General features: G+C 50.9%; 1 protein-coding gene across 3 annotated transcripts in view; it reads left to right on the forward strand.

The window, feature by feature from the left end:
• The window catches only part of DPP3 (dipeptidyl peptidase 3), a 31,988-nt gene that overhangs the window by 10,160 nt on the left and 538 nt on the right, over positions 1-21,290 (forward strand). For all 3 annotated transcript variants that reach the window (XM_044943727.2, XM_044943728.2, XM_025286715.3), the window contains exons 4-17: positions 343-480; positions 1,075-1,149; positions 2,000-2,093; positions 6,230-6,360; positions 6,472-6,602; positions 6,681-6,739; positions 9,051-9,245; positions 9,488-9,600; positions 9,949-10,041; positions 11,688-11,750; positions 11,849-11,973; positions 12,100-12,220; positions 13,584-13,763; positions 18,418-18,580. In XM_044943727.2, coding sequence (XP_044799662.2) covers positions 343-480; positions 1,075-1,149; positions 2,000-2,093; positions 6,230-6,360; positions 6,472-6,602; positions 6,681-6,739; positions 9,051-9,245; positions 9,488-9,600; positions 9,949-10,041; positions 11,688-11,750; positions 11,849-11,973; positions 12,100-12,220; positions 13,584-13,763; positions 18,418-18,580 — 1,681 coding nt within the window. The remainder of the gene's footprint in view (positions 1-342; positions 481-1,074; positions 1,150-1,999; positions 2,094-6,229; positions 6,361-6,471; positions 6,603-6,680; positions 6,740-9,050; positions 9,246-9,487; positions 9,601-9,948; positions 10,042-11,687; positions 11,751-11,848; positions 11,974-12,099; positions 12,221-13,583; positions 13,764-18,417; positions 18,581-21,290) is intronic.

The raw sequence follows: 21,290 nt of genomic DNA on the forward strand, positions 1-21,290 counted from the left end.
GACAGTGGAGGAGAGTGGACGCAGGGAGTCCTTCTCTGGACCACAGGGCTCGGGCCCTTCTGGGGCAGACCCAGATCTTACACCAGGGCTCTCAGTCCCTACTCTGCACATGACTGGCCTGACGATCTTATTGAAATACAGCCTCTGACCCAGCCAGCTTGAGCAGGCAGGTATGAGATTCTGCCTTTCTCCGGCAAGGTCGATGCTGCCAGTCTGTTGACCACCCTCTGAGCCAGAAGGTCTTAGGCTATGGGAGAAGAGCTTGGGGGTGGCTGGGGGGCTCCAGGAGGCAGGTTGGGTGGTGTGGCCTTGGCCAGGCCAAGGACCTCCCTTCCCCTGCAGGAGAAGCTGGAACGTGTGATCCTGGGGAGTGAGGCCGCTCAGCAGCACCCGGAAGAAGTTAGGGGCCTCTGGCAGATCTGTGGGGAGCTCATGTTCTCGCTGGAATCGAGGCTTCGACACCTCGGGCTGGGGAAAGAGGTAAGGCCCCAGCCACACTAGTGGGTGGAGGGCATCATTGAGGGGCACCTGGCCTGGAGGAAGGGGCAACCAATGGGGAGACAGCGGGCTGTCCATCATGCCTGAGGCCAAGCTGCTGTCCACGGCGGGTCTCAGCGTCGTCCTCAGTAAGTGGGTTGGATGGAATGCTTTCTGAACGCCCTCCCAGTTCTGACATGCTGGGATGTTGTGTGCCAGGAGGAGGGAAGGAGAGATGAGCTGAGAGATGGAGGGAGCTGGGGGCGGGGGGCGGGTGGTGTGGAAAGGAGGGGATCCAAGCTTCCCACATCTGGATGCTGCTTAGGAGTCGCTTGGGGTGAGGGATGCAGTGAACCTTAGGGTGGATCTGTGAGAGGCTGGCGCAGAGCTGTAGGAAGGCTGGGGATGGCCCTGTGTGTTGTTTGTGTTCCAATATTCTTCCCCTGGAAAGAGATGGAGAGGGACGTCGGAGGCTGCTAAGAGGAGGTGCAGGAAGTCTGAGGCTGGAAAGGGTGGCCAGGAAGGAGTTTACCAGCTGACCCTGCAGCTCCAACCTCAGCAACAACTCCTATTTCCATTCTGCCCCTTCCCCAACAGGGCATCACCACCTATTTCTCTGGGAACTGTACCATGGAAGATGCCAAACTAGCCCAAGATTTTCTGGACTCACAGGTTTGGGGGATGGGCAGCTCGGGGTAGTGGCTTGTTGGGGTCCCCTTGGCACTGGCGGCCACTCCCGGGTCTTGAGCCCAGAGGCACAGGCACTGGGGGTCCTTGAGGTGGAGAAGACTGAGGAACCCTTACCTAAGGGTCAGCATGAGTGCCCTGATGGAGCTGCCCCCACCCCACCCCACCCCAGGCTGAAGGGCCTTGTGACAGCCTCAGGGAAGGAGGACACAGAATATCAGAGCTGCTTCAACAGAGCTCTGGTATCCATGTGTCAGTTTCACCTCCCAGCTCAGCCACTCAGTGATATCCCTTATCTGTGGCTTGAGGTCTGCCTCCTATAGCCCAAGTTAGCTGAGGTCATGAAGTGTCTGGCAGGTGTGATCTTATGTGCATATGTGCGTGCTCAGACAGGTCCGACTCTTTGTGACCTCGTGGACTATAGCCTGCCAGGCTCCTCTGTCCATGGAATTTTCCAGGCAAGAATACTGGAGTGGGTTGCCATTTCCTCCTCCAGGGGATCTTCCCAACCTAGAGGTCAAAGCTGCATCTCCTGTGTCTCTTGCGTTGGCAGGTAGATTCTTTACCACCAAGCCACCTGGGAAGCCCACTGTCTGGCGCAACACTTAGTAAAAGTGCTGTGTACTGAGTACTCAGTGTACTGAGCCGAGCAGGAGTCTGCCCTGGCCCGCCCACTCTGCTCCCTTCCCTCTCAGAAGACTCCGGCTGGTCCCCCCGAGGCCCAGCCTGCTTTGCCTCTGTGTCTTCTCCCCCGGGTGTGCCCACACTCCCTCGCTCCCACCCCACCGCCCACTCTGGATTTACTCTCCCCCAAACCCTGCCCTTTCTCTTCCAGAACCTCAGTGCCTACAACACACGGCTCTTCAAGGAGGTTGGCCAGGACGGGAAGCCGAGCTACGAGGTACGGTTGGCTTCCGTGCTAGGCACAGGTGAGCTCACAACCCCCTTCTTTTCCCTATTTAGTGTTCCTGGACCAGCGTGGATGGGGCAGGAACCCAGGACAGGGGTTAGCTGCCTACAATAGCCACAGGGAGTAACAACAGTCATTCTAGCTATGGTGGATGTTGATGGAGGCTTATTGGGTGCCGAGCCCTGTGCCGTGCTCAGCATATGGTGAGCACCCCTAGCCCTGGAGCTGGTGGTGATGTAAAGCTAGGGGAGACCCAAGGGCAGAGGAAGGGCCCTATTTCACTGGTGAACATCACTGCAGCAAGCCTCTGATAGGAGCTGAGTGTTGGCTGTGGTTCCCATCCTCCAGGCAGTGGTGCAGAAGATAACAATTCATGTAAACAATGGAAATAGAGGCTGGACCATATGTCTCATGATGGCCTAGAGAAGAAATCCAAACTGCACATCAATGAAGGCTTAATGGAAAAAGTATCCTGGAGGTTGGGGAGAATATAGAAAGGTGGGGGTGGTGAACTTGCTGAAAGGTTGTTGCTGAGCCGTGAAAGATGCCGGGATTCTTGGCCTCCAGAGGCGAGGAATTCAATCTGGGGCCAGAGACAAGGCTTGATCGCTCAGAGCTTTTGTGTAATCAAGTTTTATTAAAGTATAAGACAGATAGAGAAAGCCTCTACATAGACATCAGAAGCAGGCAAAAAGAGTGCCCCCCTGCTAATCTTTAGCTGGATGTTATATAGCTAATAGCAGTCTGCTAATTAGAGAAAGGAAATGTCTCAAAACTCAGAGACTGGCACCAGGCCCCTTACCCACAACATGCATTTTGAGATAACATTGGCTCAAGGTGAGTTGTCCTGGGCCATAACATGATTGACATGAATCTTGAAGAAAGGCAGATTTCCAAGCAAATACATAGTTTCATTAACATAGATTAGGAGAACAATGTATGAGTATAACATACTGGTTTGTCAAGTCAGTTCTGAGCCTTTAGGTGGAACCGACTTGAAGACAGAGTCTAGGGTAAATATATAGCACATTAACATAGCTTAAGACAAACATTTCCATAAGAAAAATGCATTGGTTAGCTCTAGGTTTGAGAAAAGTTAGGTTCAGGTGGAACCAGGTGTCCTTGTGGTAACACAGAATTTTAAGAGAAACCTCTTTTTAAATCTGTACAGAGAAGAGGAAAAAAATCTAACCCTCGTGGTTTGTTTCCTTCTGCCGCTTAAGAGAGAGAGAAAAAATGTCTGACACTTGCAGCTTATTTCCTCCATTTGGAGACCCCTGGCCTTCCTGCCTGTTATCCTCTCATTGCTAAACCCTGCTCCCTAAATATCTCTCAAAGTAGTACCTTCAGGGTAAAGCCGAGATTCACTTCTAAGGGCTCCATCATTTGGAATTTCTTGGTTATAAGTGAAGAAACCTATTTGCCTCAAGCAAAAAGGGACTTTATAGGTTTGAGTAATTAAGAAGCCCAGAATAGAAGGGCTTCAGGCACAGCTGGATCCAGTTGCTCAGATAGCATTCTCAGAAATTTTTCTGTCTCTTGGCTCAACTCCCTTTGACTTCATCCACAGCAGGCTGCTCCCACTAGCCTGGCCGTTCCAGTAAAAAGAGGGCCCTTTTCTCCCAGAAGTAGTGTCTGAAGGTCTGGAAGTGGCTCAAGTTTCTCTGTTTTGGGTCTCCCATTTATATGAACCAATCCTTGTGGTTAAAGGACTGGTCTCTAATTGTCTAGACCTGGTTCCAAGCCTACCTCACAGTCAGGTGATAAGATCAGCTCCTCCCACTGCCTGGACTCAGGGTGGTTGTGGGGGGTAGGTCCCAGAGGAAAACTGGAGTCTGTTACCAGGTGAGGGGGATATAGATGCAGTGTTGAGACAAGCATCCAGGCCTCTATGACTGCTACTGCTACTGCTAAGTCACGTCAGTCGTGTCCGACTCTGTGCGACCCCATAGACAGCAGCCCACCAGGCTCCAACGTCCCTGGGATTCTCCAGGCAAGAACACTGGAGTGGGTTGCCATTTCCTTCTCCAATGCATGAAAGTGAAAAGTGAAATTGAAGTCACTCAGTCATGTCCGACTCTTAGCGACCCCATGGACTGCAGCCTACCAGCCTCCTCCATCCATGGGATTCTCCAGGCAAGAGTACTGGAGTGGGGTGCCATTGCCTTCTCCTCTATGAGGACCTATGTAATCTGGCCCTCCCTTCCCCAACCACCTCCCACCTCCTAGCCCCCAGCCTCCTACTTAGACTCTGGGCCACAGCCATGCTCAGCAACTTTCAGTTTCCTGAAAACCCCATGTTCTTACCTACCCACTCCAGGCCTTTGCACAGGCTGTTCCCTGTTCCCCCTAGAATGTCTCCTTCCCCTCCAGGTGTTCACCTGACGAGCACCCACTCGTCCTGGAGGCCAGGCTTGGACCTCACCTTCCCAGGACCCTTCCCTGTCTTCTCATAGCCTCTTTGCCCCTCAGCACACCCAGTAATTTCCCGGTTATTTTTCTGTTGACTGCAAGCTCCTTGAGAGGAGGACCTTTGTGTTTCATTCACCGGTGTCTCCCCAGCGGCCCGGCCTTGGTAGATGCTCAGATGCCAGGCAAATGAGGCCGGGTCGGGGACTGCACTCCTGGTGGAGGGAACAGCAAGAGCCAAAGCGAGGTGGTGGGGAAGTTTAGGGTTCAGCATGTATGTAGATCGACTTGACCAGGGCTGTCAACTGAAATGCCTCACGCGGCATCTTCATACTGTTCATGGCAGCCCTGCTCCAGAGTGAACATCCCGAGAGAGCCAGGCAGAAGCTCTGTCGCCTTCGACGACCTGGCCCTCGGCAGCCACAGTGTCACTTCTGCTGTACTCACCAGCATGCCTGCCCCTCTTCAAGAGGAGGGAATAAAGCCCCCACATTCTCATGAGAGAGGTCACATCGGGAGATAGGAAATACTGTGGCCATATATGGCCATATATATATATATTTAAAAATACAATCTGGAAGCATATCTCACATCAGGAGATAGGAAATACATGACCATATATATGTAAATAAATATATATATATTTTAAAATATAATGTAGAAGCGTGTTATATGGATCAAAGATAACAGGCAAGATACAACAGTATTAATATGCCATTGCTTCTCTAACCAATAGCCACAAATGTAGCAGCATGAAAAACTCAAATTTAGGGACTTCCTTGGTGGTCCAGTGGTGAAGAATCCGCCTTCCAATGCAGGGGACATGGGTTTGATTCCTGCTCGGGGAACTAAGATCCCACATGCTGCAGGGCTACTAAGACTGCGTTCTGCAATGAAGACGGAGTGCAGCCAAAATAAAAATAAAGTGAAATATTAAAAAACCCCGCAGATTTATTCTCTTATAGTTCTGGAGGTCCTAACTGGAGTCTCTTCTGGGGAAATCTTCTTCCCTGCCTCTTTCAGCTTCTAGAAGCTGCCTGCATCCCTCGGCCCATGGCCCCTTCCTCACGTCTTGCCCCTGCCTTTCTTCTCTCATCACATCTCCTACTTCCCTTCACCCTCTTGTCTCCTTCTTATAAGGACCCTCGTGATTATATCTAGGGTGGGGCTAGCTTTTTAAATACAATTTGCCACCCTGGGTTTGAATCCGACTCTGCTACTTGCTGCTGTGTGACCTTCAAAAACTGACTTAACTTCTTGGTGCCTTAGTTTCCCCATCTGTAGAAAAGAGATGATAATTTCCCTCTGCCCACAGAGTTGATGTGAGATTTCATTGAGTTAACACATATAAATCACTTAAAATATTTCATGTTACAGAATATATATATATTTAAAATATTTATTTGATTGCGTGAGGTCTTATTTGTGGCACTCAGGATCTTTCATCTTCGTTGAGCATGTAAGATCTTTAGTTGTAGCATGCGAACCCTTAGTTGCGGCACATGGGATCTAGTTCCCTGACCAGGAATAGAACCCTGGCCCCCTGTGTTGGGAGTGCAGAGTGTTAGCCACTGGACCATCAGGGAAGTCCCGCAAATATATATATTTTTGAAGATAAAAGTTTATATTTTCTGTGAGCAGTGGGGAGCCATCGAGGATGTTAGAGTAAACGAATGTCACAGTGAGAAGCCTGCTGGGATGTCTCACACTCACCTTTCCCCTGAGCGATGATCCTTCTTCCCTCAGAGCCTAACCTGGACTCCGAAATTACTTCCAAGCTGAAGAGCTACGATTTCCAGGGAAGCCATTTTCGGGTGACCCGCGGGGACTATGCCCCCATCCTCCAGAAGGTGGTGGAGCACCTGGAGAAAGCCAAGGTAGGGGGCGCTCGGGGCTGAGGTGTGCCACTCCCTGCCCCTCTGGGCAGCAAAGGCGGGTACCAGGATAGGGGGGCGGCCTGAGGCTGACCAGCCCCTGCTCACCCCCAGGCGTATGCAGCCAACAGCCACCAGGAACAGATGCTGGCCCAGTACATAGAAAGCTTCACCCAGGGCTCCATTGAGGCCCACAAGAAGGGCTCTCGCTTCTGGATCCAGGACAAAGGCCCCATCGTGGAGAGGTGAGGCGCCAGCCTCTGTTCCACCCCGCCCTGCCTCCCTGCCCGCCCCTCCTCCATCTCAGCCCTTCTCTCCCCCAGTTACATCGGGTTCATCGAGAGCTACCGAGACCCCTTTGGTTCCCGTGGAGAGTTTGAAGGTAACTTCTGGGAGGTGGGAGGTCAAGATGAAAGCCTTCCCCCTTCCCCCTGATGACTCTCCCGTAGTAGAGACTCATAACAACAGCCATCGATGATTTGCCATGGACTGGACACCTACCTATCTTCACTCATTTTGGTAACCATCGTCCTGTGAGAATTTCCCTCCTCACTTCACAGATGTGGGAACTGAGGCAGAGTTGGGGGGGTGACCCACCCCAGGCACCTCGGCTCTGAGTCACTTTGCCGTGCTGCCCCCTGTGTCTGGTCCAGGCCCAGGCTCCAGCTTTGTCACTTAACCCCACCTCTGAGCCTCCATCGCTCCTTTTCAGGTGTCATGGAAAGTGAGGTATTACATGCACACAGCTCAGCACAGTGCCAGGCATGTCAGTGGTGCTGGGTCGATGAGAGCAGATTAACGCTGTGACTGTGAACTTGGCTGCTGTCATCCCAGGGCAGGTGGCAGGCTGCCTCGGCCCCTGTGCCCAAGCCCAAGTCGCAGCAGCCTCAGTCTCGGAGGTTCCCCCTTTGTACATAACTCATCATGACTAGTAGAAAAGTAAGCCATGTTCATGGTCAAAAATTATGAAAACACACACCAAAAATAGTCAACTGTGACTGCACCCACCCCAAGATTAAAGTTTGGAATGTACTTTTTGTCTTTTGTTTTTATAGAGAGTGATGCTTAGAAATGTATGTGTATAATTTAAAAATCCACACTTGTAAGTAATTGGAAAAGTACCGTCGTGTGTAGGGTAAAATGTGAAATCCTTCTTTCACTACCTCTCCTATATCGCTCCCCTCCAAAGGTCACCAGAGTTCACAGTTGAGTACAGGTCCTTCTAGACCTTTATCTAAGTATTCACACACACACACATGTTCCTTTTAAGTCATCTAGGTAAATGAGATTATATTCTGTATATTCTGTCACTTGCTTTTTTCACTTAGTCGTGCATCTCGGATATCTTTTCCTATCAGTATATATAGACCTACCACATTCCTGTAAATGGGTGTACAGTGTTCATAATATATCATAAATAATTTCCCATAACATTTGACATTGTACTCCATGTCTGCCAACTGCAGGGCGTGCCATCACATAGCTGTCCCCTGATTTTTTAATAATCCCCAGTTGTTGGGCATTTAGGTTGCTTTTTGTGCTTTGCTATTTTAATCATCCTTTCTTCTTGCCCTGGTGTGGTGGTTTCATCAGACAGAGTGAATCCAGATAGGGAGCCTTTGCCAAGCCCATCCCTTAGCCAAGGTTGTCCCCTTCCTTAGTCTAGGTCAGGCTTTTCCAGGGTGTAGTCTATGCAGAGTTAGCAGGAATTATTCAGGGACTTCCCTGGCGGTCCAGTAGTTCAGACTCTATGCTTCCATTGCCGGGGACATGGGTTTGATCCCTAGTTAGGGAATTAAGGTCCTGCATACTACAGCCAAAAAACATAAAGAAGAAGAAAGATTCAGGGAGCTAAGATCCTGCATGCTACAGCCAAAAAAAAAGAAGAAGAAAGATTCAGTATGGAGCAGCAAAGAGTCTCTGCTTGCAGGACTCCTCAGTACCTTTAATATGCAAATGTGCATTGAGAGCCTTTAAGAAGTTGGAGATAGAGTATATAGTGTTGCCCAAACTTCTTTGACCAGGGAGGTCTTTCTTTTTGAAGGCTCTCATAGAAAATGTGTTCTGTAGAGTGCAATTTTGAAAATACTGCTTTGAGCCAGGAATTCTTAACTGTATTAAATCTGAAAGGATCAGCCCCAGCCCTCCAGTGCAGCAGCCTCACTCACCACCACGCAAGCCAGGCGCTCTAGCCATGCAGAACATCTCACAGTCCCCCAAAAAGAAGAGCATCTTTTTTCGCTCACATAGTCCCTTCTACTGGGCATCTGATTCTTGATCCTTTCCCCATCACCCATTAGGTACTCCCCATATACCCCTTTAAGATCCATCTCAGGGCACTCCCTGGCAATCTAGTGGGTTAGGACTCCATGCTTTCCCTGCTGTGGCCCCTGATCAGGGAACTAAGATCCCACAAGCCACCTGGCATTGCCAAAAAAAATTTTAAGAAGTTTAAAAAGATCCATCTCAGGTGTTACTCAGCGAAGCCTTTTCTCTGTACCCTACTCTCCCCAAGACAGGGGTCTCCATGAAGGCAAAGCTCAGGCCCAGGTTCTCCTGAGTGGCCAGCACAGGCTCACTGCGCCCAGCAGGCAGTCAATGCCTGCATAATGGCTGGAGGGCTATTAGAGGAGAGGAAGAGGGTGTGGGATCCCCCAACCCTGCCCGCTCACAGCCCACTCTCTCCCCCACAGGCTTCGTGGCCATGGTGAACAAGGCCATGAGTGCCAAGTTTGAGTGGCTGGTGGCAAGTGCGGAGCAGCTGCTGAAGGAGCTGCCCTGGCCCCCAGCCTTCGAGAAGGACAAGTTCCTCACCCCCGACTTCACCTCCCTGGACGTTCTCACCTTCGCTGGCTCCGGCATTCCTGCCGGCATCAACATCCCCAACTGTGAGCTTGCCTGGAGGGTCCTTCCTGCCCCCTATCCCCGCCTGAACAAGACAAGGGCTCCCCAAACCCCCTAGGAGACGCCACTGAGAGTCACCCCCTCCCCCTCCACACACTCGCCCTGGCCACACAGCACCCTGCTCCGCTTACATTCCCAGCCTGTCCCTCTGGTTAGACTCCTTGCCTGTGACCCTTGACCTTTGCCCTTGCCCTTTTCTCCCTGGTCCCCTTCCCACCTTCTCCAGATGATGACCTGAGGCAGACAGAAGGCTTTAAGAACGTGTCCCTGGGGAACGTGCTGGCTGTGGCCTACGCCACAGAGCGGAAGAAACTCACCTTCCTGGAGGAGGAGGACAAGGTGGGCACCGGCGCAGGGCCTGGCCTGACCTCAGCTGACACAGGAGGGCGGAACAGGCCAGAGCAGGGAAAAGGACGGGGCTTCAGGCCCGGCTCTGCTGCTTCCGCACGGTGTGACCTCGGGTCCTTGGAGCCTGTTTCCCCAGCCGGTGGTGGAGGAAGCCCCTTCCTCATGGGTTGTTGCCAGGATGAGATGGGCTCTGCAGTGCCCAGAGTAGGGCTGGCAGGTGGTAGACTTTTAGCAGATGTGTGCCTCACAATGGGCCCTCGGGCTGGCATGCGGGCTGTGGGCAGGCTGTGTGACCATGGTGGGGCAGTGGGCAGCGTGGGTCTCTGCTTGTCTTGGCAGGACCTGTACATCCGCTGGAAGGGACCCTCCTTTGACGTGCAGGTGGGGCTGCACGAGCTGCTGGGCCATGGCAGCGGCAAGCTCTTCATGCAGGTAAGAACTTGAGACCAGGGGCTTCCACAGCAGTCCAGTGGCTAAGACTCCACGCTCCCAATGCAGGGGCCCGAGTTCAATCCCTGGTCAGGGAACTAGATCCATGTGCCAAAACTGAGTTTACATGCCACAACTAAAGCTCCTTCTTACTGCTAAGGATCCCACAACTAAATGATCCTGCATGCCAAAACTAAGACCCAGCACAGCCAAATAAATAAATTAAAAAAAAAAGAATAAGGGGCTAGTGCTGGTACCAGTGGGACCCTCCCCAGTTCTAGGCCTATGGCTCCCCTTCCCCATAATCAGCCCCCCGGGGCGGGGAAGCTGCTCCAGTCTTGGCTCTCAGTGTCTCACCCTCCCGCAAGATGTCCCAGGATTGAGTGAGATCCATAGGACAGGCCAGCGGAGGCCGCCACCCAGGGTCTCCCACACAGAAGGCCTTGCTTGGCTCAGGCCCAGGAAGCCTGCCCTGAGGGTATGACCCAGGCAGCTCCAGGGGCAGAAAAGCCGGGCAGGGGTGGTGTCTGGACGACCCCAGTCCTGAGGCTGCAGCACTGTCTTTGCATTGCTGTTCCCTGGAGCCTGTACTTTTCAGGTATTGTAGGGAGCTGCCCCTTCCTGTGGGCCAGCCAGAGTGGCTGGAGGCCCCTCGACACCTACTCAGGGAATATGAGAAACAGCCTTGTTAGCAGGCCAGGCGGAGCCCACTGTGGACTGTGCAGATGAGAGGACTGGAGGCAGGTGGGGTGGGGTCTGCTCCTCTTGGGGGCACGGCTGCCTCCCTGAATGGGGATCAGTTGGGCTTGGAAGTCAGAAAGATCCAGAGGGCAGCTGATGGGGGGAGCATCAGGCTTTGTCTTGGCTTCAAAGTCCCAGGGAAGCAGCAACAAACATAGCCCCTCTGTGGTCTTCTTCAGTCAGGTCCCCTCCCTGAGCCTCAGTTGGCCCATCTGTAAAATGGGTTTCCTGACCCCTACCATATGGCTCTTGTGAGGAATAAAGGTGAAGCCCTGGGATTTTCCTGGCATCCATAAGGCCCTCTGGAAATGGGTGTTGTTGTTAAGAGACATTGTGCACAGATATTGTGTGCTCTAATTCTGCTCTGGGGTTCTTAGTCTCCGAGCCTTAGGTTCCTCCTTTGTGAAGTGGGATAATAATAGAACCTTCCTAGGAAGATGACTTAAAGGGTTAAAAGGCTGGTGCACGAATGACACTTGGCACCTGGAGAGGATGGTGACGATGAGAATCACGTGCTGTGGCTTCTCTGCAGCAGAGGGGCCACAAAGGTGAGGAGCCGCCAGGCCTCATGGCCCACCCACTGGGACATCTCCAGCTGGGGTCTGGAGATACTGGGTCTGGGTCTTCACGTGACTTTCTGCACGTCCCTCTCCCCGATCCCCGGCTCATAGTGTCGCTCTCTGTGCAGCGGGGTAGGTGTCTCAGGTTCTTCTACCTCTGGGGGCTCTGAGAGGTGTCACAAAGCAGGTGTGGAGGCCACCACGTGTCAGGGACCTGCTGCTCCTGCCGTCTGCTTGCTGCTTCCTGGCTGCCTTTCTGAGCCCCTTGGATCCCAGGCTGAAGGCCTAACCTGGGCTCTGGGGTACCCCACCCTCACCCGCCCTACCTTTGTGACCCTTCTCCTGCAGGATGAGAAAGGAGCATTCAATTTTGACCAGGAGACCGTGATCAACCCGGAGACGGGGGAGCAGGTGAGGGTGGCCTGGGTGGAGCTCCAGGGTACAGGGAGGGGGGCCTAGGTAAAGTGGCAGCCTCCCCTAAAGCCTGCTTCCTGGGCTCCCCCTCCCAGATCCAGAGCTGGTACCGGAGTGGGGAAACCTGGGACAGCAAGTTCAGCACCATCGCCTCCAGCTACGAAGAGTGCCGAGCGGAGAGCGTGGGCCTCTATCTCTGCCTCCACCCCCGAGTGCTGGAGTACGAGCCACAGACCCGGGGTGGGGGGTGGGGGGTGTTCCTCTGTGGATGGGGGGTGCTGGCAGGGAGGGCAGGGCCCAGGCAGCCTCTGACCCTTCTCCCCCACCTCTTCCCTCCCTCCCCCAGGATCTTTGGCTTTGAGGGGGCTGATGCAGAAGATGTGGTCTACGTAAACTGGCTCAACATGGTTCGGGCTGGGCTGCTTGCTCTGGAGTTCTACACCCCTGAGGCCTCCAGCTGGAGACAGGTAGGGGCTGGGGACCCCTCAGAGGGAAGGGTCTGTCCTGGGGACCAAGACCAGGATTCTGGGTGTAGGGATGGGACAACTGTACCTATGAGGCACATGAACTGGGTTGATCCCAATCTCTACCACATGTGAGGGCAAGTCACATCACTGTTGTAAGCCTCAGTGTTCCTGCCTGTAAAATGGGAGTAATCGTCTTTTTGCCCACCTTTAAGGGAGAATCAGATAAGATGATGTTACTATGACCACTAATAGATGATACATAGGACTCACTCTGTGCCACTTAGTTCTAACCAGTTTATATGAACTGACCCATTTGTCCCCAGTGTCAACCTAGGTGGTAGGTACTGTTATTACCTTCATTTTAGAGATGAGGAAATGGAGGCACAAAGAGATTAAGTAACTTGCTGGCAAGTAACAGAGTCAGAATTTGAATCCAAGCTAACTGGCTCCAGAGCCATTAGGCTACGCTGTTTGGCTATGAGATGTACTTTGGAAACAGGGTAGGCAGGGACTTCCCTGGTGTTCCAGTGGCTAAGACTCTGCACTTCCACTTCAGAGGGCCTGGGTTCAATACCTGGTTGGGGCACTAGATCCCACATGCCACAACTAAAGATTCTGCATGCCTCAATGAAGACCTGGGGCAGCCAAAGTAATTGATTAATTAATTTTTTAAAAAAAGAAATTCAAAGCAAAAATTAAAAAAAAGAAAGAAACAGGGTAAGCAATAGAAATCTTTTAAAAAGTCACCTAAGTCTGTTTTGAGGAGGCGATATTGGGTCATCGAAAGAACACACGACTTGGGTTAGTCCTTGTTCTCTCTTACCAGCTGTGTGACCCTGAGCACTTCACCTCTCTGGGCCTCTGTCTTGTCATCTGTAAACTGGGGATTATGATGCCCTCTTGATCCCACAAAACTGACTGCAAACAGGATTGTGGAGGAGAAAGTGGCTCGGGGTGGCAAGGGGCCCTCTGGGGTAACTGCTGTCAACAGGGCGGGGTGTGGAGCAGAAGAGGGCAGGGTGGGTGACGAGGGGGCGCAAGGCTCTGGGTCCTGCCTGGAAATGGCCTCCTCGTGCCCCAGGGCAGCCTGCCCTTCCTTGTGAGAGGAGAAGGGAAGCATTTGAGGGGAGAGGAATTAAACACCAAAGGACCCACAGGGTGGGGGAGAATAAAACAACAATAAAAATTGACAGTTAGCAAGCACATATGATACATCAGGCTTTGGAATGAACTCTTGATACTGGGTTGGCTAAAAAGATCATTCCCGTAACATCTTAAGGAGAAACCTCAACAAGCTTTTTGGCCAACTCAATACTTCTTACCTTGGGCCTACAAATGACTCCTTTCTCTTCGGCCCCGGCAGGCCCACATGCAGGCCCGGTTTGTGATCCTGAGGGTCTTGCTGGAGGCTGGCGAGGGACTGGTTACCGTCACTCCCACCACAGGCTCCGATGGGCGCCCCGATGCCCGGGTCCGCCTTGACCGCGACAAGATCCGGACGGTGGGCAAACCTGCCCTGGAGAGGTTCCTGCGGAGACTCCAGGTAAACAGGGGCCTCTTGCCTCGGAGGCCCCCTCCAACTCAGCCTGTCTGCGCACTCTGTAACAGGGAAGGCTTCTTGGAGTAGGTTGTGTTTAAGCCGGAAATGGGAGTGCCAAGGAGGAGGCAACTGTGAAAAGATCTAAGTGCAGAAGAAACAGAACATAAAGGCTGGTCTTGGGACTGGAAGGAGCTTAGTGGGTTGAGGGACAAGAAGGAGGAAGCCTGGAGCTTGGTGAGAGAAGGAGGGAAGGACGGTGTTCACTGCAGTCCTGGTTTCTCTCCCGTGTTGGGACGTTTAGAGTCAGGAGACCTTTTGGGATCCTGGTGCCAGGACTAACCAGCTGTGTAATTGCCTTGCTGGCCTCCACTTTTCTCATCTGTTAAATACATCACCTGCCCCACTGGCAGGAATTCAATGAAGCAACATATATACAGAACTGAGCAATAAAATGGAGAAGGCGATGGCACCCTACTCCAGTACTCTTGCCTGGAAAATCCCATGGATGGAGGAGCCTGGTAGGCTGCAGTCCATGGGGTCGCTAAGAGTCTGACACGACTGAGCGACTTCACTTTCACTTTTCATTTTCATGAATTGGAGAAGGAAATGGCAACCCACTCCAGTACTCTTGCCTGGAGAATCCCAGGGACGGGGGAGCCTGGTGGGCTGCCGTCTATGGGGTCACATAGAGTTGGACACGACTGAAGCGACTTAGCAGCAGCAGCAGCAAAGCAATAAAAATCATGTTTTCCAACCCGGTGTGACACCAAGTGTGGTCCAGGGACCAGCAGCAGCAGCAGCACCCAGAACATGCAGATTCTCAGGCCCCACCCCAGACCCTCTGATGCAGAAACTCTGAGTGCAAGGCCCCAAAACCTGCATGTTTACTAACCTTCCAGGTGATCCTGACACTCAGCAAGGCTGGAGAACCCCTGATGGTGACCCACTCCTTACTGGGCAGTGCCTTCCATCAGAACAGGGTCCTGCTGGCTTTGCCAACCTGAAAAAGGCCCAGCCTTCAATTCAGCAAACATCTCTCTACGATTATACTCCCACCTATTTCCAGAAGGGATTTAAGGCATTTTTCCTTAAAAGATACGTGTTTGGCCATGAAAGTAAAATAAAATTAGAAATGAAAAAATATTAGATGCCCAAGGCAGTGCCATGTCCCAGATTAGATTCTGGAATAGAAAACAGACATTCATGGGAAAATGAGTGAACTCTCAATAAAGTCTAGAGTTTAGTTAAGAGTAATGTACACATTTTGCCCAATGTTGACAACAGGTGAAACTGGGCCAGGAGCCCATGGGAACTGTCTGGGCTATCTTTGTGGCTTTTCTGTAAATCTAAAATTATTCCAAAACAGTTTATTAATAATAATAAGTCACTAGATAAAGGAATCAAATCCACCAAACCCTAGGCCAGTATTGAACTGTGAGTTAGTAGTGACTGAACACAGGGCATTCCGTCTTAGAGACTGAAGCAGGTGGATCTTAGTCCAGGATCATTCATTCAGCAGAATGGACAGTGTCCACAGTGGTGGCTTTACAGAACATACGGAACATGGAACAGGAGATACAGAACATGGAGGCATTTTTTGGTGCAGCTGTTTATTTCATTAGCCCCCTAGGAAAACCCAAGAGCACAGCAAAGAGCTAGCCAGCAGGGAAGATGGAGGCTTTTCACAGGGAAAGCCTTCAGCCACGGGATTACAAATAGTCATAGCTTTGGCTCACCCATATTGTAAAAACTGATGAGGTGAGATATGAATCTGTATTTCTGGCTTCTTGGAGGGCCTGCCATCGATAGACTTAATTCCCTGGAACTGAGCCGTGGCCACTGTGTTTGGCTATCTACACGTGCTCCAGTCTCCAGCCTGCCACGTCCGCTTCCTGTTTCCTGTACCTGCCTTAGTCACTCACTCATGATACCACCTGGCTCCCGTGGACACCCCTGTCACCAGCTCTCTGGTTGAAGCTCCTGGTGGCTAACATGTCCACTTCATGAATCTATGTTCACATGCTGGGTGTTAAGTATTATGCAAAAGGAGAAAGGTGAGACAGTCTCTCTAACCTTCCCCCAGGAGTTCCCAGTCAGTTTTAATTCCTGCAGAGCTAGGGAAAATCATTCTACCCCTGGGCCTAAGAGGAGGAGGCTTACCCAGAGGGTGCCCTAGTCGGAGTCCTACTTTGCCAGTGGCAAATTGGCAGAATAAGTAAGGATCAGAGCCACAGATGTCAGTTATTTGGAAGAGAGCCAACTAGATCTCTTAGTCCTAATCTTTATAATCACTGAAACTAAAAATAGGCAGCTTAAACAGATTTTAGATCCAGCTGAAGACAAGAGAAGTTACAGAGAGTGCATCATGTGTGCTAAGTCACTTCAGTCGTGTCCAGCTCTGTGCGACCCCATGGACTGGAGCCTGCCAGGCTCCTCTGTCCATGGGATTCTCCAGGCAAGTATACTGGAGTAGGTAGACAAGCCCTTCTCTAGGGGATCTTCCCGACCCAGGAATTGAACGTAGGTCTCCTGCGTTCAGGTGGATTCTTTACCATCTGAGCCACCAGGGATGCCCAGAGTATATAGCACAGAGACACAAAGATAGAAAATTTAGAAGAAATTAAGAGACACGGAGGAGGGAGACTTCCCTGGTGGTCCAGTGGCTAAGACTCTGCACTCCCAGTACTGGGGGCCTGGGTTTAATCCCTGGTCGGGGAACTAGATCTCACATGCCACAAATAAAGATCCAAAATGCCACAAGAAAGATAAAAGATCACAACTAAGACCCAGTGCATGAAATAAATAAACATTAAAAAAAAAAAAAGACACAGAGGACAGTGTGAAAAGATCTACTGTACATGAACTGAAGATCCAAGAAGAAAGAGAGAAAAGAAGGAATTTTAGAAGAGATAATGACTGAGCACTTCATAGAACTGATGAAAGACCCAACTCAGAAATCCAAAGAAGTTCAAGAAATTCCAAGAATGACAAGCAAAACATGTGTCTAGAAATATCATAGAATAGAAATTCCCTGGTGGCCCAGTGGATAGGACTCTGCACTTCCACCTCAGGGGCACGGTTTCAATCCCTGGTCAGGGAACTAAGATTTCACAAGCTGCACCATGTGGATAAGTAATACTGATAATGATAACTTTTCATCAAAACTTACCATAAAGAAGGTGAGAAGATGCATCTTAAACTGGGATAGGGTATTTATCACATATGAGTTAACAAAAGGTTAGCAGCTAAATATATAAAGAACTTGCCAAAAAAAGTGAAGAAAAAACAGCCTAACAAAAAAATAGGCAAAACTCATGAACCGAAGAGGAAAATAAATCACCCACCAACTTGTGGGATGTTGTTCCATCTCATTAGTCATCAGGAAAACACAACCCACATGAGATTTCCACCCACCAGCTCGGCAACGTGAAAAACTGTCAACATCACCCTGGTGAGCCGAGCTGGATGGACCGCCACCCCCCTGCCTCTGGGAGTGAAAACAGGTGCAACAAGTCTGGAAAACAATGGGGGCATCATCCTTTAAGGATTATTATCCAGACCTCGATTCTCCTGGGAAAACCTGCCCCTGATCACCAGGAGACGTACAATATGTCCAGAACAGCCTCGGAGGGCAAAAATCACAGGTTATACAGCAACAGTGGAAGAGACAGGACTGTGGCTTGTTTGTAAGCGTAAGTTTGTAAGTATAGCCACGGGACTATATACTGCACTCACAAACACACGTGGATCTCAGACGTAGTTCAAGCATAAAAAGCAAATCACAGGATGTGGGCAAAAATGTAACATGAATTGAGCGTAAAACTCAGGGAAAACAAGAAGCTAATAAGCACAAAGTCAAGTGCTGATTCCTCAGGCGGAGGAGGCCACGAGGTGCAGTCAGGGAGGGATGATGTGAATAACTGTTAAGCTGGGTGGTGGTGGTGTGGGTGTCATTCTTTATAAGGTAGGTACTGTATGTTTTTTATTTGAAAGGAAATGTTTTTTACATGAAATGTTTTATTTTAAAAAGAGGGTGGGGACTTCTCTGGTTGACTCTGAGCTCCTACTGCAGGGAGTGAGAGTTCAGTTTCTGGTCGGGGAAATAAAATCTCACATACCAAGCAACCAAGAAAAAGTATTTATTGAACACTAAGAATATATTGGGCTTCCCTGGTGGCTCAGGTGGTAAAGAATCTGCTGGCAGTGCAGGAGACCTGGGTTCGATCCCTGGGTCGGGAAGATTCCCTGGAGAAAGGACTGGCTACCCACTCCAATATTCTTACCTGGAAAATTCCATGGACAAAGGAGTCTGGCGGGCCATAGTCCACAGAGTTGCAAAGAGTTGGACACAACTGAGCGAATGTCACTCAAGAATATATTGTCTGAACATTTGTCACGGTAAAAATTTAAGAAAAAATGTTTTTGAAAAGAAGATAATGTTACTATCCTCCTTGTGTACAGTTCAAGTGAGACAATCAAAGGGAACCATTAGCTTCACTTTAATATGGACCCTGCTCAGTGCTAACACGTGATCTGCATGCCCGCGAGACAGCAGACGTGGTCCGGGGCAGGGCGCCACTGGCCATGGCTCTTGGCAAAGCCCCGTGAATGCACGGAGGGCGTCCATCCAAAGGCACTAACTCCTGCCTTCCCACAGGTGCTGAAGTCCACGGGGGACGTGGCCGGAGGCCGGGCCCTGTATGAGGGGTATGCGGCGGTCACCGATGCGCCCCCCGAGTGCTTCCTCTCCCTCAGGGACACGGTGCTGCTCCGCAAGGAAGCCCGGAAGCTCATCGTTCAACCCAACACTCGCCTTGAAGGTAATGGACTCCTGGGCCCCCTGTGATAGAGGGCCCTCCGGGAGCACAAAGGAGGCCTGGAACTGACCCCGGAGCTCAGGAAAGGCTACTCGAGGTGGCTCCTGTCTCCCCCCTCCCTCCCGGCCCAGTCCTCCCCATGCCAAACCTCAGGCCCACACCTTCGCATCCACCACCACCACAGGCCACCACCCCCCCGCCCCCCCCCCCCCCCCCCCACACACACACACACAGGGTCAGGCTGCTTGTGAGATGGCAACAGAAGGTTGAGGGCGGCCAGCAGAGCAGGGGCTAGTGAAACAGACACACCCCGGGCCTCAGAGGAGGCCGGGCATCATGCTGGAGAGTCAGGCCTGGTGGGGCCCAGGAGTGAGGTCAGGTGAGGCAGAGAGGAGGCACCCAGCGGGCTGAGAGCAGTCAAGTCAGAGCAGAGGTCAGCAGCCCCATGGTCCCTCTCCCCTCCTCAAGTGATGCTGCTGTTTCCAAAAGCCACGCACTTGTAATTTTGTACTAAGAGCGTTTGTGCCTCCATGGATAAGTGTGAGAGTTAAATGCAATAATTACCTCCTCCTAGTGAGGAGAGAGCATTTCAGAGGTTTAGCCTAAACTCTACTCGGGAATTCCCTGGCATCCCAGCGGTTAAGACTCAGCGCTTTCATTCCCGGGGCCTGTGTTCAATCCTGGGGGTGCCAGCACCCTGCTGCATTCACTCTCTTCTCATCCCTTGCCTCACGTTTCCCGACACTGGCATGTGAGGCACTTGAGACGAGGTGGTGCCAGGCTGTGGTTAAAACATGAGCTTCAGAACTGCGCTGCAACCTTGGCCTATTCACTTAACCTTTCTGAGCTTGGGTGTCTTCATTCATAAAGCCCGTGTGGATTGTGCGCTGACACTAGAGAACCTGAGTACTTCCTTCAAGTTCTAAGTGTATTCCAGGGATTAACCCTTTAAATATTCAATAATACCCAGTAAGGTATAGGTATTATTACAGGTAAGGAAACTGAGGCACAGAGAGTCAGTTACTCAAGGCTTACAGCTTTTTACTAGAGGAACCAAGAGTCAGATCAAGAGCATTTGCTCCTCACTATGCTAGTCATGGGAAGCTGTGAGGGTTAAATGAAATAATTACCTCCTCCTGGTGAGGAAAAAGCATGTAAAATGTTTATTCCAAATTCTAGGGAATTCCCTGGTGGCCCAGTGGTTGGGATTTAGCGCTTCCACTGCCGAGGCTTGGTTTCAATCCCCCATGCAAGCTGCATGGTGCAGCCAAAAAAATAAGAATCATTAAAATAAAAAACACTTTAGTTAAAAAACAATATAAACTCCACTCTGTGCTCCAGAGGTGTCATGGGTTTGCCAGCCCTCTCCCCTGGCTCACCACCCTGCAGGCACACCCTCTGAGCTATCACCCAGCTTCCTCTTCTTCATGGCGGCTGTCACTCTGCCGTTTTCCTGTCTGCTCCTCTCCATGGCAACAGGAACAGCATGTCCCCAGCACCTAGCACAGGGCCGGGAGCCGCTCAGTGCCTGTCAGTGAGTGAGTGAGTGGATTATACCAGGCTCCCAGCAAGTGCTCATTACATGGACAAGATCATCATTGCTTTGACTGTCCAGCTCTGGGCAGGTGTTGGGGATGGACTCCTCACCTCAAGTTGTTCTCAGCCCATTAGAAATAAGACAGAGAGAGAAATGGTCTTACAAGGGAAGTGTTCATGGGTGCCCAAAAGACACAAACAGTGGTCTGAACACTTAGAGAAGGGAAGATCATATCTACCTTTGAGAGAATTGCGGAAAGGTGGGTCTGGGGAGGAAGTAGGGGGTAAACTTTGAGGCCCAAAGAACAGGTTGAATTTTCAAAGGTGGTGGTGATTGTATTAATACCTCACTTTTGAGGACTTCCATGTGCCAGAGTCTGGGTACAAACTCCACGCATCAACTCCCAACGACTCAAATGAGGAAGTTTCCCCTTTTTCACTGGAAACTGAGACACAGAGGGGCTGTATATTTGAAGTCACACAGGGAGTGGCTGGCAGGACCAGGATTTGAACTTGGGCCATCCGAGCTCAGAGCCTGTGCTCTTAGCTGCATACATCCCATAAAGCCACAGAGTACAATGAGGCACTGTGAGCAGGTAGAGAAGTGCAGGGATGTTAGAAGGAAGTGCTTCCCATGATTTTTCAGGAACACCACATAGGCTAGATGGGTGTCCTTGGAACAGCCCCAGTTGACAGATGAGGAAGTAGGTTCAGAGATTGCGATGCTTATGATAGCTGGCACTTGGTGAGTGTGCCCTCCACCCATTATATTATATTTAATCATCACAGCTTCTTGAGAGATGTACTGTGCTTGCCCCCACTTTCCAGATGAGGAAACTAGGGCTTAGGTTAAGAAACTTGACCAGGGCCCCACAGTAGATGGAGATGAAGCAGTTCCTCCTGGAAGCCAAGGACTGTGTCTGTTTCACCTAACATGGCACTGTTGTAAATCTCTATTAAGTGAATGAATGAATGCAGCAATTCATTGAATACTCCCCCTTTAATGTTTCCTATTTCATAGGATTATGGAGTCAGTTAGATAATGAAATATTGAGCACAATTTTTGGCACATGGTAAAAACTCAGGAAGACAACTAGCTGCTTCTATGATTACGATAATGATTCTGTTTCCCTATTAAAACCTTTTCCTGCTGCTGTTTTTTCTCCATCTCCTCCCC

The sequence above is a fragment of the Bubalus bubalis genome, chromosome 5, assembly GCF_019923935.1.
Source record: "Bubalus bubalis isolate 160015118507 breed Murrah chromosome 5, NDDB_SH_1, whole genome shotgun sequence".
Lineage (NCBI taxonomy): Eukaryota > Metazoa > Chordata > Mammalia > Artiodactyla > Bovidae > Bubalus > Bubalus bubalis.